General features: G+C 34.3%; 1 protein-coding gene across 3 annotated transcripts; it reads left to right on the top strand.

Moving 5' to 3' along the window:
* Nucleotides 1–2,250: 2,250 nt before the first annotated feature.
* Nucleotides 2,251–19,946, top strand: Septin4 (septin 4). 3 transcript variants are annotated; one of them, XM_043213000.2, is made up of 5 exons: nucleotides 2,251–2,392; nucleotides 4,567–4,952; nucleotides 17,710–18,169; nucleotides 18,242–18,644; nucleotides 18,731–19,946. In XM_043213000.2, the coding sequence occupies exons 2-5, from the start codon at nucleotides 4,778–4,780 to the stop codon at nucleotides 18,989–18,991; spliced, it is 1,299 nt and encodes a 432-aa protein (XP_043068935.1). In that variant the 5' UTR covers nucleotides 2,251–2,392; nucleotides 4,567–4,777; the 3' UTR covers nucleotides 18,992–19,946. The 3 variants fall into 3 exon arrangements, with proteins under 3 accessions (XP_043068935.1, XP_070139066.1, XP_043068936.1); XM_070282965.1 differs by lacking the exon at nucleotides 2,251–2,392 and having other exon boundaries at nucleotides 4,509–4,952; XM_043213001.2 differs by lacking the exons at nucleotides 2,251–2,392; nucleotides 4,567–4,952 and adding an exon at nucleotides 16,080–16,435.
* Nucleotides 19,947–20,028: the final 82 nt, after the last annotated feature.

Here is a 20,028-nt window from a genome sequence, read left to right on the forward strand (position 1 = left end):
GGGGCAAGAGGTACAAAGATTATTTCACAAATTGGGGTCAAATCCTTAAAGTTTTCATTATTTTTGCTTTATATTTTATATAAAAGTAAAACGTAGTAAACAAAATTTATTTTTAATTTAAGTAAAAATTTTCCAACATGTATTTTAGTATGTCATGTATGTCTACAAAATATATTTAAAATTTTTTTTTATAAAGTTCAATATGTTTTAAATTGAACTTAAGATTAAATTTGATATAAGATATAAGATTGATAAAAATAAAATAATTTAAAACAAACTAATTTATGTAAAAAACATTTTTGATTTCATGAGTCTTTTAAACGGCTATCTGTCATTTATCTTTCGGCTGTCATTTTAAGCTACCTTATAATTTATATCTAAAAAACACAAAATATATTCTATTAAAATTAAAAAAAATTACCTCAATTCGAAGTGTTGACTTTAACAAACAAAATTATATAAATTTATAAAAATAAAAAGGTTTATAAGAAAACGCAAGTCAATTTTGAAAAAAAGGACAAACCAATAAACCTAATTCCACCGTGCGCCAATGTGCGTGCTTTGGAGGCCAAAAATCAAGCGGTCGTTTGCATGGCCGCCATTTCTCCACCAAGGCCACAGTCAAGGGAATCTTGTGTGCAGCTTTATTATGTGAAAATGTTCCTCAATTTAATATTTCATTTTAAATGAAATAAAATTTATTATTTAATTCAAAAAACTTTTTTAAAACCCAAATTAAAAATAATTTTTAAGCCTATAAACTTTATAAGATATATGAACGTTTATAACCTTATCAAAAAATCAAAAAAAAAAATGGAAGGATTAAATATCCTTGGAGATATATTTGCACAACTGAATGAGTCTTAAGTTAAAAGACATAATTTCAAAACTTAGAAAGCCATAGCTACGGCAGTCAGTAATCTATAGTTATTCAAAACCTTCCCAACTTCCAACCTTTATAAACGTATCTTAAAAATATAATATACAAAAGGTTTTTAATAAAAAACTTTAAAAATAAAATAAATAGCAACTTTAAATAAATATCAATAGAATTTGGAAAACAGGGCATTCTCCAAGATTATTAAAGCTTAAAGCCTAGTACTGAGTTGACGAAAATGCGCTGTCCAACGAGTGACAGCTGTCAAACTCCATATAAAAAAAACGGTGGAAAAAAGGAAAGAAGAAGAAATTTTTGCCTGCTAGATTTTGCGGGTACTGAGTTGACGAAAATTTTTGTTATCGATGTTTATCGTGTTGCCGGATCAAAAAAAATAAACAGCTGCTCTCGGGGAGGTAAAATAAATAGTTCAAATTATTTGTGTAGGAGCGACATGGAGGGTCAATTGACCAAACAAAAAAATAGTCGGCCCGAAACATTTTCGACGCGCCAGGACAAATTAAAATGAATTTCTGCGGTCAAGACGAAGCCCATAATATGAGATTTGACCCACAAGGGGCATTTTTTTTTTTTTTTTTTTGTATTAAGTTACTTCCATCCAGGAAATTGGGGAAGATTTATTTGGCCGTCCCGAAGGGGCATTTTAATGCCATAAAATGGCATTGAAATGATTTGTGATTGATTTGGATTTTGATTTTGACCCAGTTTTCTATTTCTTAATCAGCTCCTTAGCGGCGAAATACATAAACAAAACACCAACATCCAATCGTTTTGAATTCATTTTTGCTTATTTGTTTTTTGTTTACAAACAACAGCTGTTCAGTATTACCTTATTTCTTCATTGTTTTGGTCACACTACCTCGGCAGCCGAATAAAGTGCAATTTCGCAAGCAGAATTTCAAGAGCGGATTTTCGTCAACTCAGTACTAGGCTTTACTATTTTTCGATAATTAAGAAAATATTAGGAGAAAAAATTGCTTTTTATTTGTGTTTTTTTTTTTCAGTACTTTACAAAACTAATTTTAAATATAAATCTTGAAAAACTGTTACTTATTTAAAATAAAATGAACGTACATTTCGTATTAAATCAGTTCATCTTCATCAGTTAGAGTAAGACAATTTACTTTAAACAACACAATGAAACTCGTATAACAATCCGATTATAACTTTTTTAAAATCACAATTCAAAATTGTAAATAGAATCTACTCGTTACATTAAATCGTTACATCGATAACAAAAATACCGCCACATATCGATAATTGAAGGTATTTTTTTCTGGCACAGAGGGTGGGCACACTGCGAATGCTCGGTCTCTCTCACACGCACGGCAGAGTCCACGAAATTCAAACGCCCGTCGAAGGGACCGCCACTCAGTTCGTTTTTGAAAGCGCAGCTCGTCAGTAGTGTAAAAGAAATACGGAAGCGGAAAACGACGATTTCTGTTTATTTTGATTTCCAGCAAAAAAATCATCAGAAATCCGAGAATAACTTCGGTAAATCCTTCCTCGAAGATTAATTATTGACGCGACACGGTTTTCTGTTTTCCTGTAAAAATATAAACAAAAAATTACATAGAATATTAAATCGCGGTCGCGTTTTGTTTGCGGTTGCAATTTTTTTGATGTTTTTTTTTTTGGGAACGGAAACAGTTAATAAAAAAAAGTGCGTGTAAAACAATTGCTGATTTTTTTTTAACTAGTGACTGTGTTTGTGTTAAATGTACAATTTACTTAGTGTTTGCCCAGCGAGTGTGTGCTAGAGCGTGTGAGAGCATCTCACTTGCGTTTGTGTTCGTGTAGGTCAAGGTGAAGCAGCTGCACCATTAGGTTTTTGCATTTTCCATTGAAAATACACTTTTTAGCAAACACACACCAACACACACACACACAAACTTTGGGAGAGCGGAAACCCTAGAAGTCAATAAAATACACTGCAATTAACTGTTATTATCGCATCGCCAATTCGTACAAACTTCCAATGGGATGGCCAGAAGATAAGCCTATGGGGAGACAATGAATAACGGTTTTGCAATCTACACAGAAAAATGGGAATGATAACCTAAAAAGGCTTAAACTCTCGAGAGCATTTTTGAATATTTTAGATCAGGAATTGCGAATAAATGTTAGGAGTTTAAAATAAATTGAAGGCCCAAGAATAGACATTAAGGGGTTATATACAGTTGTGATATATGAAAAAATCGATTTTTTTTTTTTTGCATATTCTTTAAGTATATTCTATTGGGAAAACTCTCACTAAAATTCATAACGATCGGAGCATTAGAACCGAAGCTGTAGCTATTTCTAGAGCACTATCTGCATATAAAACTTGAAAAAACTTTAAACTTTAAACGCGATTTTTGGGAATCTTTTTTTTGGGAAATTACCTTTGCGGTGGACACGATTACTAAAAAACTACTAATCCGATCAACACCAAATTTTGACCACTTATTTATTATGATATTAGCTAGTCCGTGAACGAGGGATTTTCAATTTTTTTGAAAACTCCTTTTTTAAAGCACAAAAAACGAAAATCTTATACGTTGAAAAAGTACATTTTTTGTTAAAAACGTCGCCATTTTTTTTAAAATCAAAATTTTTAAAAATCCCTCGTTCACGGACTAGACAATACAATATACTAACTAAACTTTTTTGAATTTTGGATTTCGGATGAACCGTTTTCGAGAAATCATGTCCACCGCAAGACACCATCGAAAAAAGACGATCCGGGAATCCGGCTATAACATTTTTGTTATGTAATATTTTTTTATGAAAAAATTTAATTAAGTACCCAGAAACATGTACTAAACCACGTCGGTAAAACATTTTTCATAAATATTTTCTATGGTGTCAAAAAAAAATCGATAAAAATCCATATTTTTGCGTGGTACAACTGTATATAACCCCTTAATCCAAAAAAATCTTTTTATGAATTCAAAATTAAAGAAATTTCAAAATACCCTAAAGTTAATGAAAAAAACAATTAGAACATGAGTTACAATATTATACGACATAAATATTTTTTTTTTTAAATAAGTAACTTGATACATACAATAAAATAAAATATTTAAATAAATATTAATAATATAAATGATTACACATTTATAAAAAATAAAAATTTAAAACAAAAATTTTCAAAGTAGGCCAGAATTATTTGCACTGAAATAAATTCATTAAAAATTTCTCTTTATTGCTATTTTTTATAAAATTTTAAATCAAAAATTGAAGCAAATAGAAAAATTTACAAAAATAAATCACTTAATAATTGTTAACCAAAAGTAAAAATGATTGAAAACTTGAATATCTAAGTATAAAAACTTATTAAAATATCTAAAACTCAAAAATCATTTTTCTCAGTGTAGCAAACAGCTGCAATAAGGTAGCAAATGCAACTTGCGAAATGGCACATTCTTACGGCACTATTAATTTTTTTTTAGACACTCATTTGATTTAAAGTAGTTCATAGTCGCAACTTACAACAAAAATAAAATCCTGTCTTCCTCTTTCTGGTTGTTGCCACTAATTTTCCTTATTTACTTGCAACATTAATTAACGCATTGCAGCCAGTAATGGGCAACACCTCGATTTTTCAGAGAAATTAGTGGGAAAAGAAAGCAACAAAAAGCCTGCAACACGATACTACTCTCTTTTTTGTTCATTTCCGCATGCAGGCAGTGGAAGAGACGCGAAAATAGTTAAAGCATATGTTTCATTAATGGTGCCACATTAAGTGCAACCTGCAACTGCAACCGCAACAGCGACGTCGACGGCGCATTACTTGAACCTTCCATTTGGGAACCTGCAACAGGCACAACGGCCTTTCTACAGCAGCGTCGCCTTTTCGGCGGCGGCAGCGTGCCACCGACGTCCGTGCCGTCGTCGATGAAGCACCAGCCGCCGCCGCCGCCCCTCCCGCTTAGCCAGCCGCCGTCGCTGGGCGGCGCCACTGGCGGGGTGGTGGCCAGCGCCATCAGCAGCCTCAACGGCAACAACAACATCACCACCACCACCAACGGCATCGAGGCGGGAAAGTGCCGACCGACCCTCTACCCCAAACGTAAGTAAATCAAGTCCCTCCTGGGGTGCAGAAAACTGAAAGAAATCACGGGTTTCGCCACCAATAGGGGTGGCTGTGGTTAGGTTTTGCTTGAAAAGGGGTAACAGAGTCAGCGGGAGGAAGGCTCAAACTGCAAGTCTTCGGGTATTTCTTCGAAACTCAAACCTAGCTGGCCTTGAAATGACAAAGTTGTTACTTTTTGGGAAGCGCATTAACTATTTTGCAACTTCAAGGGGGTAAGCAGCTTCAAAAGTAAAATAAATTGAATATTTTCAGGCTAATGGTGATTGATTTTTATAAAATTATATTGTCTAACAATAATATTTTTATTGTTTAATAATAAATCACCCTTTTTTAAGAAACAAGCCCATGAGAAATTACTTCCAAAATTGTTAAGTTTCGACCTGGTTCCTAAGCTAAACGATCTCTTGCCTTTCTCCCTTGGAGTAGTACCGTCCTCTCCATAATTATAGTCTATTGTCGTATAAATTAAAACAATAAACCTAATTAAATTCACTTGTGTTGGATTAATTGCTAATTTAATAAACAGCTATTTGGTGAATTCAAGCAAAAATATGAAATTAGATTTCAGGTGGCTCTAAATTCCATTTTACTTTTAAATACGCTAGTATTTAGATAATTTGGTGAATACTTAAAGATACTTTAAAAAGGTTTATAATATTTGGATTCTGTTGCACTGATTTTTCAATGAACTCTAGTTATCGATATTGAAATTGAAAGAAATTCAATAATAAAATCGTATACCATGTTTTTGTTGCATAAAAACCTTCACTACTATTACATAAATGTTTAATGAGGCCAGTAATAAATCAATAAGCTAAAATTCAAATGAAAAAGTACACCTCTTTAAAAAGTATCTGCGAGCCTTCTCTTATCAGTTCAGAGAAATAAAAAGTAAATAAAGAAATCTAAGCAAATAGTTGCAATCTATTTAGCTTTTAGTGCAACGCCAACATGCATTCAAAATAAACAAATGGATTTATAAACTCTTTGAATGTTAAATTAAATATTTTTCTATAAATTTTAAAACTTGAAAATTCAACTTTTTCGAATTCTTACAAAATAATGTTCTATATATTAAATATTCAAATATTCTTACAATTATAAAAAAGTATGGAAATCTTTAAGATATAATTATTAGTTATATTTTATATTATAATATGAGTGCAACGTTAGCTTTTTATCATAAAAAGTCCGAATTTAGTTAATAAAACTAATTTACTTTTAACTTTTCATGAAAAGTCTGAATGGAATTGCAACCTTACGTTTTCTTAGATAACATTTTAATAGTCTTACTAATTTTGAAGATAAGGCCTGTCTTTCGTTTAAAGTCAACAAACCTTCACATTGCCAAGATAAATGGTTGTGTGGATATTTTATTAATTTGCCAATCTTTTTATACTCTGCCAGAGGGTACATATACTCAATTATGATCACCTCCTAAGAATAAACATACATATAAATTTTTTTTTATACCAAGTAGTGTATCAAGCGAATTCTTTTAAAAAAAAAACATTAAGAAATAATGAATTATTTATCAAAATGATATATTTTAATTTTTAAATTAATAATAATAGTTTCTAATAATAATTATTATAAAAATACATTTCCCAAGCAAATATTACTGCAGAATAGCAAAAGGATCATTTTTTAGGAATCACATAGGTTTTCTTTTTCTGGACCAGGGATTTTAGGAATATTCTTGAGGTTTTCCTTCAAAGTGAATTAATTTTTGGATATTTTGGAGTGGGAAACACTTTTAATTTTCGCCCTCCTATAAACTCTGTAAAACTCCATATCCTAAATATTATTTTTATTTTAAGAGGTACAGATAAGTTTACAAATCTAGACTAACTTACATGTTATAGCGCTGGCTATAGAGCATATCCTAAATATAGCATATCCTCCAAAGTCGTTATAATACTTTGGAATTTTTAAGGTTTCGTATTTTTGGATATTAAGAATTTTTGTGTACTGGATTTTTTACCTTACAAGACAGCGCCCTAAGGCCTTATGCCTAGAAATCCAGATCAATATGTAATTCTTTTTTTTTCATTTATTAATTTTAAATTTTAGACATTTAATTTTAAGATATATACAAGACACTCTGTTTCATTGAACATAACATTTACAAAAAAAATAAAAAAGCAAACCCACTAAAAGCAGAGCCATCGTGAGCTTCGATTTCGGTTCAGTTCAGTTTACTTTTGGCTTGTGAGTTCTTCGTGGGCCTGAGTGGCCCTCGACTGGATCGATTTTATCTGGTAACAGGGATCTTAGAGCCCCGTCTCCCTGCGTTGTTTGTTTAGTTGGCTTTCCAGCTGACTTTCAGTCGACAAGAAAATTGGCCTGGCCACCGTTTTCCGTTTTCCGAGTTGGAAAGTCTTTTTGCTTTGGCGACTGACTTCCTTTCCTTTTTTGCTTTGCTTTCCCCAAGCGTTTTTTGCCTTTTTGCTTTTTTGTCCGCAGCTCGAGGTCTGGGGGGAGTTGTTGTGACGGGCCGTTTTTGGTAGGCGTGTAGATGTTGTTTTTATTTTTTATTTTCTTTATTTTATATTTTCTATTAATTCTTGTTGTTGCTTTTGCTGTTGGCAGTGGGCCGCACCCAATTGCAGATCGGGGGTCTTCGGGGCCCTCGGCCATGGCAATGATTATAGAAATGTGTATTTTTTTTTTTTTTATTTTTTTAGTACAACAGTGGCAACGTGACCGCAGGTAACGGTACTCCTGGTTGACATGTCGTTAGTGTTCGATGAGCATTTGTGTCGCCCCTTAGATTGCTGTTGTTGTTTTTGTTGTCGGGGACGCCTTTAACGGACAAAGCGGGCCATTCGATATTCTGGAACTTCAACAGGGCCAAGATCAATGAGGGCACTAAGTTACACTGTAAAAAAATTCATAAAATCCACATACATATATTATTAAAATAAATTTGAATTTTTGTATAATACAATTTTGTCCGACCCGATTTAGCAATAAACACTCATTATTTCTGTTCAGAAAAATTTTTTAAGGTCAAATTATTTAACATTTTATTAAAATGTATATTTATAATGTGTATTTTGTAATTAAATGTGTAATTTCGGTAGGAAAGCCTTTTTATATCTTAAAATTTTACATTTTTTACCTCAAATCGGTATACATTTTAAAAATAAAATCTGGAATCTAAAAAATCTGCAAACAAACAAATTAATTAAGCAAATCTCACTTGTTTGTCTTATTTTTTATAAAACATACTTAAATAAGTAAAATATAAAAAATGACCGACGAAAAAAAAGGAAATTTGAAAAATTTGTATCTTAAATTGTCTCATCCCGCTTAAATTCCCTAAACCTAAGCACAAATATTTCAAATTTCTTACGAAACCACCGCATCATCTGCAATTAAATTCTTTAAATTAAAGACTAGGAGATTAAATATAGGAGGTTTTTTAAAAATAAAACCAAACTCTTTTGATGAAACCTAAATACAATGGTTCGAAAGTATGAGTCTTGAAACCCTAGTATCTTACAATATTATTTAAAGTCTGAAAACGCTGTTTATTAGTCACAAATACCAGCGCCTGATCAATGACCAACAAGCGTAGTATCACAGACCCGATAAGATAAACAAGGTTTGATGTGAGGTAATAGTATTAATAAACATGATACTTGGCCCATTGTGCTTTCCATGTTTACCTTTTAGTCTCGCGATAATTCATTCTAGAATCGCCAATAAAACGAGAAAAAAAACGGAGCATATTTCAATTTATGTCTATGATTAATATGTCTCTTCTGCAGAAAGCGATCAAGCCTAACAACTGTTCTGGAGCTATTGCTTGTGTTTAGTCATTTGCTTATGATTGTGGTCTCTAATTTTCAGGCTAGTCTCAATTATAAATGCGTTTAAAAACTCATTAGGAGCCAACTTCATTGTTATGGCGAATGAATACACATGCTGGGCCTTTGTAGTGGCTGTCCCCATTCCAGAATACGTACATGTCTCCATGTATTGTTCCAAATCCGGGGGCGTCTACATACAAAAAGAGACTAAAATGTGCATGTGCATTGGGGGATGTGGGTGGAATTTTCATAGCAATTAGGGAAATCAGTGCATAAAGCTGTCAAGTCTGCTGTTTGTCCCAAAAGGGGTTTTATGGACTTTTCGGGGAGGGCACGCATACAGACTTTTTGGTGTTTTCTTGGGGTTTCTTCCAAAATTTCTTCCATTATAAATAGAATGTGGAAATCGGGCGAGATGCTTTGTGACAGGGGGGATGGCATCTTGACATGTGCTGGGATGTCAAATGCCCAAAGATCCATTTCAAAGATCAAAGTTTGGACTACACTACATTATCAACACTTAAGAACAAAAAATATTAGTCGAGTTTCCCAACTTTGATTTTTAGATCTCATAATCGAATACCAGATACAAACTCCACAAGTTTCAGACAAAAGAATTTCCAAAACGTTGTGATGAAACCACAAGTACTATTTTTGTGACCCCAGCTGTAGGCCCTTTCAGTTCCAGGGTCCCTGGATTTATGGAGCAATTGTGCGGCATCTCGACAAGCCAACGCACCCGTCTAACATAAACATTTCTCCATCCGAAACAGAAGAATTCCGGAATGGGATCCGAAATCGAATCAAATCGAACGGATTGAAGGCTGGAATGGAATTTAAACTAAAATGGATCGGAAGGGAGGGGACAGTCCTGTGGGGTGGGTAGTACAGGGTCTAAACTTGGACAGCTACTTCAAATGCCGTCAATTGTTTTAAAAGTTTTCAGCGTGCCAGCAAACATGAGGAGATGCAACTATTTATGGAACAGTTCAAAGAATGCCCTTGGAAGTGGCTCCGCGGATGGGCGACTGTTTGCTCTACAGTGCAACGTCGCTAGCATGCACTTGCTTTGATGTCAAATGTGCTTGGGATTGCGCAAAAAACCTTCTTTTCAATTTAATTTTTGAAATATTATGAAACAGCTCAAAGTTTTAGTTTCAATAACTTTAAAAAAGACAACTTATGCTTTAATATTTATTTTATAAGCATATTGTTTAAATTTGAATTCTTAAATTTTATACTTTTAAAATGTATTAAAAAGACAAATATTAAGAGAAAAATATGTATGTATGTACATATATGTATAACAAATACATATATGTTATATGTGTATTTTTCCAAAGCTATTATTATTAAGTGCCTATTTTATAATCGGGTATAGAAGATATAGTCAAATATTAGAATTGTTATAAAGTAGGTTATATTTACATACGAAGTTGACATCCGTTAAAAATTGAATTTAAATAAATTATAATGTAGTTCTTTACTTTATAGTTTATATAAAAAAAAATTATGTAAATAAATTTTAGGTAAAATCTAGATTTTCATAGATCTATATGCATTTTCCTTTAGTATTAAGTAAAATGTGTACTATTAATATCTAGTCTATTCTTCCTAAGCTCTACTGTAGTTCCTTTCGCCCTCCTCCCAGCTCCCTTTCGAGCTTTTGTTAACTAACTTTTATTTTTTAGTCAAAACCGAGCCACTGGGCTGGGCTGCGCGTAGAAACAAAAAAGGGGAAAAAAAGAATTATAAAGAGGCATGGAAACCCAATGCCGATGCACGTTCAATGGTTGAAACGAGTACCACTTCAAGCCCACAACTCCCTTTGGCCCCACAGCCTCTTCTTCTGCTGCTCCGTCGGCGAAGAATCCGTCTTCTCCTTCTTCTTCCTCGTTCAACAAGCCACTTGAAGAAGAAGCAGAACAAAATGCAAAGAAAATACTTCAAAGAAGTTCAACCAGAGAGAGTTTATTCAAACTTTTTTAAGGCGACTTTTGAATTCCCTACGAAGCATATAACTAGATTTAAGATTTTACAGATCTTGAAAAATATATAAATATGAGTATTTTCAAATTAATTTGATGAAAAAAAGGTTTAAAAATCTAAAAAAAAAAAAGCCGAATAATAATTAGAGCAATAATAATAATTTATACAAATCTCAGATAATATATTGAATATTTCTATAATTTTTGATTAGAACGTTATCTAGGGGGTTAAAATATTTATTATTCAACACAAAACCAATATTTAAAAAAGTTACTTTCCTAAAGCGACCCTAATACTAATATTATTATGCCTAATTTTTGAGTTTTTTTTTTGCATTTACAAGAACAAATTAAGACTGAAACCCTTATGCTTTAATTAAAAGATCTGTTATAAAAGAAGATCATTTCCTCCATTTAAAGGAAATTATTTCTATTATTTTAGAAGACAAGATTATATCCTGAATGAATATATTTTGATAATCTTTGTTTTAATCAAAAGCAATTTTTAAGTCTGGACTCTAGAGAGTTACCCCATTCTCCCATTTAGTATTCTCAATAAACCCTGACCAGAGTTCTTCTAAAAATGGAAATACCCTACCCCACCCGTAGGGTGTAGACGTACAAAAGTGAACTGCATATTGCAGTGGAGCTGGAATTAAACTTAATTGAAATGAAATTGAGATGGGCCCAAGGGTGGTTGGGGGTGGGGGTGGAAAAAGTGGCAAACGGCCTGGTTAAGATAAGGGGCAGAACAGTTAAGGCACTGAGTGAGCGACTGAGATTGAAATTGATGTGTCGCCATGTGTTAAATGGCCTGTCATAATGCAGATCGAGATCGTGTGTCGAGAGCACGGAAAACGCATTTCCCAGGCCATTTGTCGGCAGTTTCGATCAAGCGATTAATGCTCAAGTGCCAGACACTCTGACAATTGAACCCAGACTCTGTATGGGTATGGGTTCTAACTTTCTGAAGTTATAATTTTGTGATGTACATATGTATATGTATGTATGCACTTTTATGTTTAGTGTTTTTTTTTTGGCCCAATTGGCTCTGTCAATCAATGTTTTAAGAATACGTGTGATAAGACATCCATGATTTTCCATATTTGGGGCTATATCATACCCGGTACTTAACACCCCACTAAAAATTGCATAATTTTAAGAATCCTTTGAAAAAGACACCTCCATTGGTGATATATTCCCTAACTATATCCGTAACTATGCCCAAAATTACGAAACTTTTCACACAAAAGGTTTTACAAAGTTTTTCTTCAAGTGCACTTGGGACCTCCGACCCTCGGCATATGCCATAATAATGACTATGACAGCGACCCGGCTAGTCAATGAACCGATTCGTTGGGAAAACCGACGGGGGTGGTGGGCGAGGGCAGAGATGAAAACTGCAACGCCCACAGAAAAGCTCTTCGGGATAAACAAACGACAATAAGCAGACGATAAAGATCTCGAATGGGATCACAGACAGAAACCGAAGAACGGTACAGAGGAGGGGAAACCGAAACAGATTTGAAATCGGAATCGGAATGGGAATGAGAATCAGAAACAGACGGAGAAACGATACTAGAAGATTTATCGAATTGAGAGCTCAGATTTGATCCAATGTGTGTGGGTGCGGGTGTGAATGGAGGTGCTAAGGTATGTATGTAGTGGGAGGGAGGAGTGGTGCTATTAGAAGTGGGTGTTACTAGTGGTGGGAGAACTTAACAACTTGACTGACTGAAGAGCCCTGGCAGGTGGAGGCAAGCTGCGCCGCAAAGTTCAAAGAACTTTTCCGATTTTCTGCATCACCTCCTACAAATAGTTACAAAGTGTTTTTTTATAGACTATATTTTGAACCATAAACCAATAATCTTCTCTAATTCTTAAACACTTTTTTCATAATTCAAATTATAGTTGTAAAACATGGGTTATAAACTATTGAAAATGTTTAAAATACATAAAATATACTAGTAATACATTTTTTTTAAGAATTTGAGATTCACATTGGAAATTTACATACATATGTATGTATGTACATACAAATTATTAAATATAAATCATAAATATAATACAACTCACAAGATTCTATCTTAGGAGTCTCAAAATGCTTAAAAATTTAGAAATCTTAAGAATGAATTTCATTGAAGTCTTAATTTCGGTAAACAATTAACACACAAATATGAGTCTTCTGGAAAAAAATTTTAGATATCAACAAATGATTTTTTTTTTATAAAGTTAACAAAGTTCAGATGTAAAATAATATTAAACAAAAGTATTTTTTTTTTTAATTGAAATTATTTGTAAAGCTTTAGCCGTTTTAGTTCCTGAAAGTAGACTTGTTGAGCAGAATGCTGGAACTTGACAAACGTATTTTTTCAAAAATACGATACGATACTGTTTTCTATACTTTTGACACGATATCTTAGTTATAAACAGCCGAATTACCTGAAACTTGAGATGAATATTTCTTAAAAATATCTTAATTGGACAATCCAACAACAATAAAAATTTTTAATTTCATATAAAACTTCAAAAAAATGTCACCAAATAAAAAAACTTCTGAGAAAAATTGATTTTTGTTTTTAATCTTGTATTTTAAAAGATTTTAAATCGTGTCAACTGGGACTAACTCCATAAAAAATGAAGTTTTTCTTAAAAAACATACAATATGTATAAGCTCACTTCTTATATTCATTTTTCAAAAAGTGCGAATTTCGGAACTCTTGGCTAGAAACCCCCCAAAAACACAATTTTTCTAAAAGGACTAAAGTTGTAAAAACTAAAGAATTTTTATGCCTTCGCAAACTAATCCCACTTTCATTAAGAAGTTTAAGATTTTAACGAGTATCTATAAATAAGACATTTTTAACAGTGTAGCCACACATTGCCCCATAGCCTTCGCTTGTTTACATAAGACAATCTTGGAGTCAAGTCAAGTCAAGTCAATGCGCTCATTAGCCGTTTCTTGTGGTCTGGGCCCAATTTCGCACATTTATCCCACAGATGCAGATACGGCCGTACTCAAAGATACTCAGCTACACAGTCGCACCGACACAGATGCAAAAACTGATCCGGCGAGATAACTGTATCTGCGCCCTAAGACTTGAGCAAATATCTTGGTTTTTGCGACAAAGTGGCGCAGCAAGTTCATTAAATGTTTACAAACAATTCGTCGTAATTGAAGAGACTTTACACGAAATATTTTGGGCTAAGGCGAAGAAAATGTTTTGAAAATATTTCAAGATCTTTCTTCCCCGAAATCCCCATTTGATTTCATGACCACAACAAAAAATACTCTGATGGCTTTGCGCAAATGGTTGAATTTAGGGAGATATTACACTTGGTAAAGTAAATAATATTTAATTGTTATTCAAATTTGTTAAAAATTCAAATTCAATTCAAAATATTTTTAATTGGGGCTATAATTTTCATTAATATGCGTATATTGATTAAAACTTGGTGTAATTAAGTAATTTCAAAAGCATGTCAATCAATGTCAAGCTACATAATCTGTCCTTTCATGAAAACCGACAGCAAACACAAATTTAATCACACAATAAATTGAAAATATAAATAAAATAAAAATAACAGTAGCAGTCTAGCATCTATAGAATAGAAAGTAAAATATGTATAGAATAGGCCATATTGTTTCAAACTTTAGAAAATATACTTGGAAATTAATTATGTAAGTCGATAAGTAAGTTAGTTTATATAGAATTTCGTATTACATAAAAGAAAATATCTATGTTTTCTATACATACATCATTTCTTTTAACAATCATTTTCTTTTTTTTTTCCTCTTAGATATTATTTGTTTTAAATGAGAAGAGAATTCAAATACGTTTTTGTATTTTTTCATTTAAGTACCTAATTTAGTGTAATACGCCCTCAGATTCCAAGCTCATCACAACCCTTGAGTGCAGTTAAAATGCAGGGTGTCCACCCTGTCGGGGGCTGCATTTCAACGCCCCAGGAATATCGTAAACGTCGGCTAAAACGCGACTAAAAACTGAATGGGCTGGGTGAGGTTCAAGCGAAACGTGAGCGGGAACAATACAACAAGCCCACTGAACACCCCCGGACTTGGATTCAAAATATCCGATCGGGGTGGGTGGTGACACTGCCGGAGAGGGTGGTCCTCGACCAGAGCTGCCACACTGTATGCAGGGGATGGGGCACTAAGGACCTGACGAAATTTGTTTTCGAAATGACGTGTCATGACGCAAGTAACTCGAGTAGCAAGGACAGTGACAAGGAAATAAATGCAAAGAAAGTGCAGAAAAGTAAATATTTGGCAAAGGATAGGGTTACGAGGAAAATATTTGCACAGAAAATGTCGAAGCTTTTCAGCTGGAGGGATATTTTTTTTTAAAGGCATTTTTTTTTTTGTTTAAAGGAAGGACAAGTATTTATTTAAAGAAAAAAAATTAAAAACTTTTAATAGGAATTTAATTAAATTTATTCAAGAAGTAGAATCTTTTGCTTGGCAAACTATACTAATCAGATAATCTATCTATGGCAAATTGAAGCTTCTTTTTGTACATTTCTTGTATAAATAATATCTATAGTAATATTTTTAATAATATTATTCAAAATTATATTTTTCTAAATCCTTATTTATTTTAATTTTATCCTATTTTTAATTTGGAATTACAAAATAGTTTAAAAATGCATAATATATTTATTAGGATAATATAGTGTTTATTAATAAGAATAGAAATAGTTGAAAAAACGTATACTACGTTTAAAATGAATATAAAATTGCATGAAAGTATATATGTAATCATTCCAAATACAATATTTTTTTAATATTAAATAACTTTGTTAATAATAAATTGGTAGAATAACCTTGAAGAGTTTATATTACAAAATATTCCCAATCAGTTGCATTATATTATAAGGTTAGTTTTTATGATTACTAATAATGATTACAAATAATATTTACAAAATCAAGAAACTGTCCTTTTAAGTCTGGCAACCTTGTGGAAGCTACCGTTACTCCGCCGATTTAGACCGAGGCCAAGTAACATCTGGCCCACTTTTGTCCGGGCTAACGGTAGTTTAAGCCAAAAACCCTCTGCGAGAGAATGAGCGCAAGCGTGGAGAGAACGAACGGTAAACAGCGTTCTCTATTTCCGGATGATGGTACGAGGGAAAGTTGCATTTCGGCGTTGCCACTTGATGTAACACATCCTTGAAGTAACTGATAGAGATAGAGATAGGGCGCAGCGAAGAGAGGGATGGAGGAGGGTGTGGGAGGAAATGAGAGCGCTAGCCCATTAAATTTTGATGGTTTTAGGGCAGTTCGCAGTTCGCAGTTGGCCTGCCAGTTGCAGCTCCACCACAATACAATAAAGTGTTCATCAAACTCGGGGATTTACTTATTTTTTTTTCGCCTTGCCAACGGACCCACGGACCAAGCAAAGACTAACAATAAACAAACTAAATAAATCCAACTATGTGGCCAAATTGTTGATAATTAATGTTTGCAACGAAAAGCACAATCGCGAGAAAAGAAAGCACGCTGGAAAAGTGCGAATTACGTTTTAAGTAGGCGTTCTGTATACACACGAAAACCAGAAAGGCGGAAAAGCGGCCGGGCAGGAGCCAAGGATATCACAGGACCAGAACCAGAAGCAGAACCAGAAAGACATGTGTAAGGATTCCCGGGGCAGAGTTATCTGTCGCAGCAGGACGAGATGCGGGGCAGGCCCTCCGAGTGTCACCCCACTCGAAACTCGTTGCACCATTTCATTTGCCTAATGAGAAGGCTTCAAGATGCCAGTCGAGCCCAAGAGCAAGGCCCTTTAGTCGATTAACCCGTTTTCTTCTCAGAAGCTACACTGACAGAAAAGCTGCCCAACTGCTGGCAGGGTCTTATGGTTCACCAGCCTCATTTATCTTTTATATATAGTTTTTTATGGTCATTAGGTTTGTCGATTTGTACCTTATCTTTCTATTTTATTATTATTATTATTATTTTATTATGTTTACTATTATTATGATATATTTATTGAAATAGTATTCAAAGGGGAAAAAATGCAAAGGTATAATTATTAAAATAATATTAAACTTTTGTATTTATTTAAAAAAATGTTTTGAATACCATGCTTTTGAAGTTGTAAGTTCTTTTACCATCCATTACTTCCATTATTATATACAATATAAATTTATTTTATTTTTCTTCAAAAGTAGCATAATAACATTTCCATAGGGCATTATTATACTGAAATGTACTAAATTTATATTTAAGGATGTTTTAGGAAATGATAGTTTCATTATATTTTGTAGCCCCATGCTCTGTGTATAAATAATAAATAAGTACCAGCTCTTTTAAATGATCTTCCATATAAATAATTCCAATGCAAAATTCCTTGTTATTTAATTTGAAAGTTATTATTGAAGTTTGTTATTTTGAAAGTCTGAAATATACAATAGTAGCCTGAACAAATATTCATAGGATTGGTGGCAATATGTTAGGATTTCTGTGACTTTCTTTGAATTAGGAACTAGATTTTAGTTTAAAAACTAATAGCTAAGAAAATTTCAGAAATTCAGAAAAAATTTCAGAATAGTTCCAAAAGACTTTTTTAATTATTTTTGTTTTGTTATTAATATGTTTTTATGTGTACATCCATCTGAGGCAGTCAACTGAAACTAATTATAAGCTTATGAATAATCAAAAAAAAATTATTAAACAATAGAATGGGAATTTTTTAATAGTATGAATAATAAGTTCGGATTAAAAAAATGGGAAAATAATTATGGAATGCGGAATAAAATCAAACAAAAAATATTTTCCAGAAAAAAAATGTATTTTTTTTGAATGAAGGAAAAATGTATGTCTGCTCATAATTGTTAATTCTTAATATTAAGATTAAATGCTATTGTTAAAATAATTAATAATCTTCACTCTTTACTTACTTTCAGCGAAAACACCATCCTTTGACAAGGATCGGGACTATATAGGTTTCGCCACCTTGCCGGAGCAAGTGCACCGGAAGTCGGTGAAGCGGGGATTCGAGTTCACCCTGATGGTGGTGGGCGAATCCGGCCTGGGCAAGTCCACCCTGATCAACAGCCTCTTCCTGGGCGATCTGTACAAGAACCGGCAGATGCCCAATGTGGAGGAGCGGATCGAGAAGACCACCAAGGTGGAGAAGAAGACGATGGACATCGAGGAGCGGGGCGTGCGCCTCCGGCTGACGGTGGTGGACACCCCGGGATTCGGGGATGCCGTCAACTGTGAGGACAGCTGGCGGGTGTGCACCCAGTACATTGACGAGCAGTTCCGCCAGTACTTCACCGACGAGAGCGGCTTGAATCGCCGCAACATCCAGGACAACAGGGTCCACTGCTGCCTATACTTTGTGCCTCCGTGGGGCCACAGGTGGGTCCATAACCTTGGTACTTCAAAAAAGAAAACCCTAATCGAAATAATCCTTTTTATATCCACTTCCAGCCTGCGCCAAATGGACCTGGACCTGATCCGACGACTGCACCGCAAGGTGAACATAGTCCTGGTCATTGGTAAGGCGGACTGCCTCAACAAGCAGGAGGTGCGCAAGCTGAAGGAGCGCATCCTGCAGGACCTCGAGGACAATCATATCCAGCTGTACCAGTTCCCCGAATGCGACTCCGACGAGGACGAGGACTTCAAACAGCAGGACCGCGAACTGAAGGCATCCATTCCGTTCGCCGTTGTCGGGAGCAACACCATCCTGGAGGTGGCCGGAAAGAAAGTGCGTGGGCGGCAGTATCCCTGGGGCGTGGTCAACGTGGAGGATCCCGAACACAGTGACTTTATCAAGTTGCGCACATTTTTGATATCCACGCACATGCAGGACCTCAAGGATACCACACAGGTTGGTTATATTCGGGTGCTCCTGAGGTTTATGTTGTAAAAAAATCCTGGAAAAGTACTTATACTAATCCCTTAATCCCTTTGCAGGATGTGCACTACGAGAACTTCCGGGCGCAGTGCATCTCCCAAATATCGCAGCACGCTCTGCGCGAGCGGGGCAAGTTGAAGCGGGACTCGATCAGCTCGACGAACGGATTCGACGCTGCCATCTCGGAGACGGACCGACTGCTGCTGCAGAAGGACGAGGAGATCCGGCGCATGCAGGACATGCTCACCCAGATGCAGGAGAAGCTCAAGCAGACCCATCTCATGGAGATGAAGAAGAACGACAGCGTGATCGACGTTTAGGGTGGTCAATTCGGCACCTCGACCCATATAGCCTATATAGTCTATAGATGCACCCATATAGGACCTATACAGAGGGACCCGTAAGGGATACGGCTGGTTATCCTGGAGCAGCAACCATAATGACTTTGTTCATAAGCAAGCACAGACTTTTAAATACCTTTCCCCCGGATTTCCAGAGGCGGGGTTTACCAATATTACCCACTAGTTTCCCAAACTAAGAAGTAGTTACGAAACTAAAACGAAAACAACGATACGAAATCGGTATTAGAGCAACCAAACACTGAAACTAAAGAACACAGGACATCACAGCCTTTTTCCCAATTTCGTAGCTACAGTAACGAGTCCTTTGACTAGAATTTATGGATTATTTTCTTCTTGAAGCATTAAACACTACGATTACGAATATTATACCAAAGTTTAAGGAGTTTCAAAAACTTATATAAAGACCGCAGACCCACAGAGGCATTATACATTTTGTTTAAACTTTCCTTTATTTTCCACTTATTTTTTACTTTGTTGATTTATTATTTTTATAAAAGAATAATTTTTTTTTAAAACTAATCCATCTACACCGAAATATGAAATATGAGCTAATTTCGCTTTAATAATGTGTATATTTCCACACACAATTATATCTTAAGTAAGAATATATATCAAATCACGAGATATATACATACGTATTTATAGGAAGAGGTACTGAATTTCCATGGATTGACTTTCAGCAAGTTCCAATTATTTACGCTAATTACATATTGTATTATCAGATATCGGTGAACAAACCCTATTTTGTTGAAACGAATTGTTAACAAACTTATTTTAAATTTATTGATTAAGCATTCACGCAACAGCCGTAATATTTAAATGAAATTATAGTCGAAAAATTAAATATGTATAAACCATATAGCGATTGATAAGAATCGATTTCAAATAAAGACAAAAACAATTTCAAAAATAATCTTAAAAAGTTTCTTAATTTTATTGGCCCAAGCCCAGGGCCATGCTTAGGAAGGTGGGAAGTTCATACGTTAATAATGAAT

The sequence above is a fragment of the Drosophila bipectinata genome, chromosome XR, assembly GCF_030179905.1.
Source record: "Drosophila bipectinata strain 14024-0381.07 chromosome XR, DbipHiC1v2, whole genome shotgun sequence".
NCBI classification, from domain to species: Eukaryota; Metazoa; Arthropoda; class Insecta; order Diptera; family Drosophilidae; genus Drosophila; species Drosophila bipectinata.

What these genes read in the sequence shown, in the direction of transcription:
- Septin4 (XM_043213000.2), top strand. Translation starts at nt 4,778, where the DNA reads ATGAAGCACCAGCCGCCGCCGCCGCCCCTCCCGCTTAGCCAGCCGCCG. An exon ending in ACCGACCCTCTACCCCAAAC is followed by an intron (nt 4,953 to 17,709) that starts GTAAGTAAATCA and finishes ACTTACTTTCAG; the next exon opens with CGAAAACACCATCCTTTGAC. An exon ending in ACCTCAAGGATACCACACAG is followed by an intron (nt 18,645 to 18,730) that starts GTTGGTTATATT and finishes ATCCCTTTGCAG; the next exon opens with GATGTGCACTACGAGAACTT.